Here is a 9,023-nt window from a genome sequence, read left to right as displayed (position 1 = left end):
TTGAACCCAGGAGGTGGAGGTTGCAGTGAGCTGAGATCGTGCCATAGCACTCCAGCCTGGGCAACAGAGCAAGGCCCTGTCTCAAAAAAAAAAAAAAAGAAGAAAGAAAGAAAGAAAAGAGGAAAGAAATGAAAGGAAGAAAGAAAAAAATAGTAGAGGTTAATGATTCATTAACACTGCTAGTGCCAACTTGGTCTTAGACTTCTTTCTGGATCTCTTTTCTATACAGCAAGGAAGCAAAAAGCAGCCCAAACATCCTTCTCCTTTATTTATCTCATACCCTTTTTCCTCAACTATTCCAAAAGAGAGAGCAAGAGCATGGAAGAGAAGCTACAGGTGGTGTGCACCTGAAGTCCCACCTACTCAGGAGGCTGAGGCAGAAGGATTGCTTGAAGCCAGGCGTTCAAGGCTGTGGTGTGCTATGATTGCACCAGTGAAGAGCCACTGCACTGCAACTCCTGCAACACAGCAGGACCCTCGTTGCTTAAAAACAAAGAGCATGGAGTAGGACTTGTGGCTGACACATAATGGATGGATTTCTTCCATCTCTTCAGAGTCTCATAGCTGGGGATGTGGCAGGCTACAGACGAATGGGGTTTGGGCAACTGGGGTTGGCCAATAGCAACATCTGTATTTTACTGTGGCAAAAACACTCATAGCCTGGGCAGAAATGGAGAGGGGACTGGGAACAGAACTAAACGACCATTTGTATTCTAAACCTGAAATGAGTTTGAAGAAGAGCCATAATCTAGCTGCAGTTGGGTTAGCTCTACCTCAAGAGCAGGATGAGGCAGGCAGAGGGTAAGAGAATCAGATGTGGGAGGGGGGAATGATACCCAAGTTCCCCATCACCTTAGTTTTCATTTCACTCCCACCCACAATAGCTTGGAAACTGATGAAATAGTACACACCTAATCTAGCTTAAGTTCCCCAACAGAGCCTAGAAACACTCAGCCACAAATTACCCTCCTCAGCCTCTGGAGAGGAAAAACCATATGGTCAGCTAGGGTGGGGAGAATAGGGACTGGGAGCCAGAGAAAGAGGAGAGCGGGGTAGACTAGCCTGCACTGGAGAAAGCCCCCTTTCTCAGCAACCCTCTCTCCGTCCAGAAGCCCTCGCTTGAGTCACTTCCCTCCCCTTCCTCCACTATCCCTGGGCCTGGAGGCTGGAGACAGAAGCAAAACTAACACACCGTCCCAGGAAGTTATCGGGAGGCAGATAGAGGGAGGAAAACAGGATAACTACAAGGGGGAAGAAGGAGAAATCCAAGACGAGAGGTGACCCCAGGGCGGAAAGCCCTATCCCTCTTAGCGAAAGGTAGAGTCCCTAGCCAATCTCGGAATAGTTTGAGTCCTACTGTCCCCCACTTGCCCCCTACCCTCCAGTCCAAGCCCTGTAATTTACCCTTTTTCTTGTTACTGATCATCCAAAGCACCATGATGAAATTCTTTGGAGGGCCTCTGAGGTCACCAGGACCCTCGACCCAAGGGAAAGCCTAAGCCTCCTCGGCAGGACACAATGTCCAAAGGCGCTCAGGGACCCAGTCCCTTGAGCTCATTCTCTTATGACCCAATCTGGCTGCCCACAAGACGCCTCAGACCCGCGGCCCAAGCACGGGCTCGCCGGCGCCGAGTCCCAGGCAGGAGCCGCAGGGTCCTAGCAAAGGGCAGGGACGCCCCGAACCCTCCAGCCTCAAACGAGTCTTCACCCCGCGACTCCCACTGCCCGTCGCAGGCAAAAGAATAAAAAGAAGCGCCGCGCAGGGCTGACCGCGCAAGCCGGGCACCAGGTGATGTCAGCGAACCCGGCGTGGGGCAAGGAAGGGGCGGACTTAGAAACCAGGAATACAAAACGGAGAAGACGGCGAGGGTGCTTTTTCTTACCGCCGCCTGGTCCTCTGGGTGCACGTCCACCAGGGTACACCAGTTCCGCGTCCCGTTCATCTTCGCTCGGAGTCGCAGCACACACACCACCTCTCCCCCGGGCTGTCCAGCTCCGACTGCGCGGGCGCGCGCGGAACCGCCCCCTTGTATGGGCTCATCAGGGGCGGGGCTGAAGATAGGCCACGCCCCAGTTTGCGGTTTCGCCGAGAACGAGCGATAGGCGAGGAGGTGAGATGAGGTGGGCGGGGCCAAGGGGTCTGGGACATGCCCCATCGGTGCTCGCTCGGATTTACACAAAGGTGGGGCTTGGGAGAGACATGGGGCTGCTTTAACTGAATAGCTTTATCTAGAGTATGTGGTTGCACTTCAACATTCTTCATTAATCTTGTCGCCTTCCATCTCCAAGATCAGTGTTGATCAGAGGGAATCACCCTGCCTGCTCCTAGAGGATGAGGAGTTGGAACCTGCAAAAGCTTCCTCCATACATGCTCCTCTCCCTATACGTAAACCAGCCTGTAGGCTTTGTAGAGCTGAGTAAACCTTTCCTCCACCGCAGAAAGGCAGGCACCAAGGGCCAACTCACTCAGACTGGCCTAAGCCAGTCTGGCAGGTGCACTTCCTTGGCAAGAGGCCCAGGAGGCCCAGTCAGCTAGGCTCTGGGTGGGGCTTGTTTGCTTGTTTTGCAGAAGCTCTTTTACTGACGCTGCCCTTATATGGTTGGGAGAGGCGGGACACATTGCCTTAAAAGGAATTTGTGTTCGTGAGAAAGGATGAGCCTTGACTTCTCCAGTTGCATTTTCTCCCCAAGTCTAGGCTGGGATCTTGAGGGCCTAGAAGAGAGGGTTGGCCAAGCAGGACCCTGGAGCATCCTCCCCACCCAGCTGCTCTTGGCAGATGGCTGCTTCACTTGGCTATGGTCCACACAGACAGCAGACAGAATACTTCAGGAGGAGGTCTGACCCACTCCCTGAGTGGATAGTACCCCTATACGTGGCAATAGGCTCTAGAGAAGGGCCAGCTCCCTCTTCAAGGCAACACTAGGGCAGGAACAGCAGAAATGTCCCTACCTCCCAGTTAGGGACTGGGTTATATGCCAGTTAGGAATGAATGAGGATTTTTCTACCTGGGAAGTCTGACCCACTCCCTGAGTGGATAGTACCCCTATACGTGGCAATAGGCTCTAGAGAAGGGCCAGCTCCCTCTTCAAGGCAACACTAGGGCAGGAACAGCAGAAATGTCCCTACCTCCCAGTTAGGGACTGGGTTATATGCCAGTTAGGAATGAATGAGGATTTTTCTACCTGGGAAGTGAATGCTGGGGTTATCACTATGACCCAAGGGAATAAAACCCAGTTCTGGTCTGTTCTACTCTAATCCTCAAAAAGGCATTTACTGCTGGCCAGGCACAGTGGCTTATGCCTGTAATCCCAGCACTTTGGGAGGCCAAGGTGGGCAGATCACGAGGTCAGGAGTTTGAGACCAGCCTTACCAACACGGAGAAACTCCATCTCTACTAAAAATACAAAAATTAGCTGGGTGTGGAGGCATGTGCCTGTAATCCCAGCTACTCAGGAGGCCGAGGCAGGAGAATTGCTTGAACCCGGGAGACAGTGGTTGCAGTGAGCCAAGATCGCGCCATTACACTCTGGCCTAGGCGATAGAATGAGACTCAGTCTCAAAAAAAAAAAAAAAAGGCATTTACTGTCCTTGCTCTTCTCAGAATGTTGTTCAGGAGAGAATGGGGCTGCCATAAACATCTCCAAGTTTCCTAGGTCCCACCTGCTGTGTTGTAAAGGGCCTCTGAAAAGTAAGGTGAAGAAAACTCTAGCTTTGGCCCCTAAGCTGTACAGTTAATATGACTTCATAAAACCTGGACCTCCAAATAAGCCAAGAAAAAGAATGAGAAGACAAATCAAGGATTTCAATATAAATGTATAATTTTAATATTTAATTTAAGATAAAACCAAGGCTGGATTGGATTGGAAAAGAATGTCCAATTTGCAGAAGAATATAGGAATTTTTTTTAATCACGACATTACAAGTCATTCGTGAAAACAGCCTTCCTCCTCCCTCCGGCTCCCTATACAACCTGCTTAGGAAATATGAGACGTGAATCATCCCCCTTACCTGTTCCCTACCAGGACTTGGCTCTCCCCAAAATCCAAAGGAGAAATAAATGTCTTCCGTTCTCTCTTCCCATTTTTACAGTCAGCTTCTAACCCCTTGCAAAGCCCTGAATCAGGGCCAAGCACCTCAGAAAATGAGGGTCCCTTGGTTCTTTTATCGAAGTTGGGTACATCTGGTCAGAGAAGCCCCAAGGAAGGCCACAGGGACTGACACCTTTACTTTTGGAACTTCTGCAGACAGTTGTCAGGGCTCCCAGGTGCAACCACCTTATAACCATATCCACAGTCACAGAGGAGGGAGAGGAGGAAGGATGGAAACCCTGAGCAGGACCAGACCCCCGCCACTTTATCATGACCCTACCAAAGTCCCTCTCCCAGTGGCTCATTGGCAAAGAAACCCCCAATAGCTCTCTCAATCAATCACTGGGGCAGCAGGGAAGGCTGAGGGCCCTGGCTGGGCAAAAGCTGGTCTTTGGAGAGGTATGAATGTGCAGATATAAAAGGCAAGAAGAGCATCCTTATCTCCTTACCCTGGCTAAGGCACTGAGAGGAAAAATGCAAGGTAGGAATGGCGAAGAGGGGAAAGGAAGAAGACAAAAATATAGGAACTGGAAGGATATGGGGACTACCACATGGGCCCCATACTTGTGCAAAGAAATGGGTAGAGCCATGCCTGCATGTCCGTTACCCATAACATTCCCCTCACCCTGCTCTAGAGGGAAGGACAGTGAGTTGCAGGAATCCAGGGAGCACATTAACATAGGGTATTTCCCTGAGCCTTAGGGTTAAGGGCTAAAAAATAAAGCTTTGTACACATGGCAATTTCTATTCTTTCCTATCCTGCTCAGTCCCCATCAGCCTAATGCTGACCATCCTTCCACTATGAGAGAGATGAGGGAGGTGTCGGCACTTGAGGAAAGGGCTCAGTTGGCTTGAAATATCCACTCCTACAGTGGAAAGTCCATCTATCAGCTTATTGCTGATGTGTTTTTTTTTATCACCATCATTCAGACCCCTCCCTTTCTTAGGTCTGAATAATTGGGTCACCCATAGGAATGTGGAATCCAGGGTGGGCAGAGCAGAGCAGCACTTGCTGGGATAGGCCTTGAGCCTGGTTGCTGGGCCCTTGAGGACCACGAGCTAACAGGAGCTGGTCTGTAGGTTGCTCTCCGTAAGCAGTGATGCAATGGATGAGGGATCGTAGACACTGTCGAATTCCTCATCTGAGCTCAGTCCTTCGTGTTTGAGAGCTGACTCAGCAGCTGAGCGGGAAGCTTTGCGCCTGACTCAGAGAGAAGAATAATGGTTAGGGAGGGGAAAAAAGAAATATTGAGACAGCCACCCTTTTTGTACAAAAGAAACCCCAATTCTTCTAAGGCTTAAAGTTTACTCACAAAATCCCCAACTAATCAGATTTGGGGAGATGAGGTACAGGATGGTGGCTGAGGTACTAAGAAATAAATATACTGGCTTCCGACCAGAAACAAGTGACTACACAGTCCCATCTTAGAGATTCTCCTCCTTATCCAGCACAGGAGAGACCATTCCCTCCCTGCTCTAGTGTCCCTATGGAGCAAGGGCAAAAGGGCAGGCCATACCAGGAGTCCTTCTCCAGAGACTTGATCCGGGCCTGGAGCTGTTCATTGACCTCATGCTGCTCCTCCAGCTCACGCTGGGCCTTCTTCCTCAGGCCATCCAGTCGCTCAATTTCCTCTTCTGCTTCATCCACCTGACGCTTCAAAGCCTTCACCCTCAGGCTTAGCTGGGCAGGATACCAAGTCCACACATTGGAATAGCATCTACTACCATGGCCTGGGACCCTCCCCCTTAACAATCTTGTCAAGGGATAATTGCCGCTGGAAAAATGTGGCCTTGGGCAAGTTCCTTAACCTCACAGGGTTGTCTTAGGGATTAAATGTATTAACACATGTGTAATACTTACAGAACCTAGCACATCATAAGGACTCAATATATATGCTTACTACGACTTCTCTAGTCTAGTCCTTTCAATCTAATCTCTGTCCTTATACAAGGAAAGTCTAAGGTTGGAAGACCTATGGGGGATAAGGGCCTCCCTTGGTTTTTCAGGAAAACATATAATATATACTTGCTCCGGGTTGCTTGGCCCCAGGGTGCCATGTCCTCACCTGGTCTTTCTGGTCATTGACATGCTGCCGCTCGTCTTCAATCTGGATGGATAGCTCTTTAACTTTCCGCTCCAGTTTTCGATTGGTAGACTGCAGAACTGTCTTCTCCCTAAGATGAGATAGAAGAATGTCTATGAGTGACCCCATTTCTAGGGGAATCCTAACTTGGCCCCCTACCATCCCCAAGGACTTCTCTCAGTCATGAGCCCCACCGTTAGACTGGGCAGGATCCAGGGCAGATTCAAAGAACAAAGGAGAGTGAGGTCATGCACATTTCAGAATTTCTGCAACTCTCTTTGCTCTCTATCAGGAGAAAAGGTTCCCTAAAGATCGGGCCAGGCTGGCCACATCTGAGGTGGAAGATGGAGGGAGCTATAGAAGAGAAAAGCCAAGAAGGAGGGAGGAAGAAAAGGAGGGAGGGAGGAAGGATACGCTTATGTCACCTCTCTTCAGCCTGTAGCCGCTCCTGCAACAACTGATTCTGGGACTCAAGCTGAGAGAGGCTGGCACTGGGCTTCTGGAAGCCTTCTGAGCTGGCCAACCGGGTCTTCAGGTCTTTGTTCTGAGAGAGATAGGAAGCCTCCACAGTTAGCACTCCACTGGCCATTTTACCCACCTCCTGGGGTCTATCCCTAAGAACCCTCCCCTCCCCACTCACCTGTCTCTCCAAGGAGATTTTGTCACACTCCAGGTCCTGCCGAGCAGACCTCTCCTGCAGGAGCTCTGTCCTCAGCTGATCTACCTAGTGGGGATGGGTGAGAGGACGAGACTTGGGGAGGGCTAAGGATGAACCAGCAAGCTGAACCAAGTGAGGCCGAGTCATGGGAGGATGGTCTCTGAACCCTGAATCCAAAAATTCCCAGGCAACTAAAAAATCACAGCATATTCAAATGGGAGGAGCCAGAGGATGTAAACAGGGCCTCCTTCGTCCCACCAGGAACTAGTATCCCTTGTAAACTAAAGAAGCCCCAATTCAGGTCAGAGAGTAGCCCACGCCACCAGGATCCCTTCCTCCACACAAATTATTGGCTTCTTTCCACCCAAGGAAACTGATCAACCTTTCCCAAAGCAGACGAGACCCTGAAATAGACCCAGCCATGCACAGATTCGGCAGCCAGATGATGAAAGATGGGAGAGTAGAGTTGTTTTTGAGAGAACCAAGAGGTGATGTAGTCAGGGGTAAACAGAGATGAGGGATAAAGAGGGGGTTACCTGGTCCCGGCCACGATTCACCCGGTCTGTTAGCAGCTCCACAGTGTTCTTCTCCTCATCTAACTCTGCTTCCAGCCGTGAGACTTTTTCCTATGACAGAAGAACAAGTTAATTTTGTCCCAAATGCTGGACACCAGAATGCCAAACTCAGACCAGGCGCCTCTCAAACGCCAGCATTAACAGACTTTTCTCTCTTGCACATCCCTGTAACCTTTTGGTACTTGCCGGGGCCCAGAGCCACCATGGAGCCAGCGCCCTCTGCTGACCAGATGTGGCATCACGGGCAGGTCGGGGCAGGTCACTGCCCTTTGACAGACAGGCAAACCCCAGAATCTACTCTTCATTGGAAAACCCTATTTCTCTAATGGGAAAACAGAGAGAAACCCAAGTACCTGGGCCAAGGCTGAGATGAAGAGACTCAGAAACTGAGGCACTGGAGGCAGTACCATGTAGAGGCTAAGAGTATATACATGGGACCAGACTGTCCAGTCTGAAAATCAGATTTACTGCTTCCTGGCAGTAGACCATGGACAAGTTCATCTCTCTGTGCCTCAGTTTCCCTCATCTGTAAAATGGAGAAAACAAGACTACCTACACCACAGAGTTATTCTGAGCATTAAGTCTTAAGTGCCTATCACACAGCACAATATGTTTGCTGCTGCTGTTATTATTATTATCAAATATAGCAAACTGAAGAATACTGTTCACTCTAAAGGGGAAACCCACTGCTCAGCTCCAGCCAACTGTTGCCACGCAGACTCAGGACAAGACACTCAGTATTACCATATCTGCCAAATACAAAAGAAACTAGAAATCCAAATTTTTAGGTGACATCTATAAATTTCTAAACATTGGCAATTGATTCAAAGTTGTTTAAAATACTGCAGCCAAACAAAACTCATCAACTGTGGGCTGTCAGTTTTGACCGCTAGTACAGAAAGAGGCTTGGAAGTCCCACCCCTTTTCCACAGGTCACACCCCAGTGCCCTCACCTCGAGGCCCTTCAGCTGCCGGGCCCTGTCGTCCTGGGAGCGCTTCTTGTTCTCTGCCTCTTGCTCCAGCCCCTGCAGTCGCTGGGCCAGTAGCTCTTTGTCCAGCCGGGCTGTGTCCCGCTCAGCCTGGGATGCCTGCAGGGCCTGCCGCAGCCTCTGGATCTAAGCAGGGGTAAAAATGCCACAGCTCAGTGTAGTAAGAAGGTGAAGGTTGAAGGGCAGGAGCAGTCCAGCCCAGTGGGCAGAAACATTTAATCACTGTCACTCTTTAGAATTACCATTGGCATGGTGACAATAAAAAGCAGACTGACTTTTCATCCATTTTCTTTGTTTTTTCATTTTTTAGATGGAGTCTCATTCTGTCACCCAGGCTGGAGTACAGTGGCGCGATCTCGGCTTACTGCAATCTCCACCTCCCAGGTTCAAGCGATTCTCCTGCCTCAGCCTCCCGAGTAGCTGGGACTACAGGCATATGCCACCACGCTTGCCTAATGTTTTGTATTTTTAGTAGAGACAGGGTTTTACCGTGTTAGCCAAGATGGTCTTGATCCCCTGACCTTGTGATCCGCCTGCCTCAGCTTGCCAAAGTGCTGGGATTACAGGCGTGAGCCACTGCACCCGCCCTCATTCATTTTCTTTATTGTTTCTGTTTTTTTTTTTTTTT

General features: G+C 50.0%; 2 protein-coding genes across 8 annotated transcripts in view; both read right to left on the bottom strand.

The window, feature by feature from the left end:
• The window catches only part of TUFT1 (tuftelin 1), a 64,640-nt gene that overhangs the window by 47,420 nt on the left and 8,197 nt on the right, over window positions 1–9,023 (bottom strand). For 2 of the 6 annotated variants that reach the window (XM_011937878.1, XM_011937882.1), the window contains exon 1: window positions 1,884–2,001. Coding sequence is in view for 4 of the 6 variants with exons in the window: in XM_011937880.1 (XP_011793270.1) it covers window positions 1,884–1,943 (60 nt within the window). In the remaining 2 variants the exon portion in view is untranslated. Of the gene's footprint in view, window positions 1–1,883; window positions 2,022–9,023 lie in introns of those variants that run through there. The other 4 variants (XM_011937879.1, XM_011937883.1, XM_011937880.1 and 1 more) reach the window with 3 other exon arrangements.
• Window positions 3,802–9,023, bottom strand: part of CGN (cingulin) — a 28,849-nt gene continuing 23,627 nt past the window's right edge. For both annotated transcript variants that reach the window (XM_011937884.1, XM_011937885.1), the window contains exons 15-21: window positions 8,360–8,521; window positions 7,368–7,457; window positions 6,814–6,897; window positions 6,599–6,717; window positions 6,156–6,264; window positions 5,607–5,770; window positions 3,802–5,290 (exon numbers count right to left, since the gene is read on the bottom strand). In XM_011937884.1, coding sequence (XP_011793274.1) covers window positions 5,149–5,290; window positions 5,607–5,770; window positions 6,156–6,264; window positions 6,599–6,717; window positions 6,814–6,897; window positions 7,368–7,457; window positions 8,360–8,521 — 870 coding nt within the window. In that variant the 3' untranslated portion in view covers window positions 3,802–5,148. The remainder of the gene's footprint in view (window positions 5,291–5,606; window positions 5,771–6,155; window positions 6,265–6,598; window positions 6,718–6,813; window positions 6,898–7,367; window positions 7,458–8,359; window positions 8,522–9,023) is intronic.

The sequence above is a fragment of the Colobus angolensis genome, unplaced genomic scaffold, assembly GCF_000951035.1.
Source record: "Colobus angolensis palliatus isolate OR3802 unplaced genomic scaffold, Cang.pa_1.0 Scaffold169, whole genome shotgun sequence".
NCBI classification, from domain to species: domain Eukaryota; kingdom Metazoa; phylum Chordata; class Mammalia; order Primates; family Cercopithecidae; genus Colobus; species Colobus angolensis.
The sequence above is the reverse complement of the archived record's forward strand: the minus strand, read 5'-3'. Positions and strand labels throughout refer to the sequence as shown.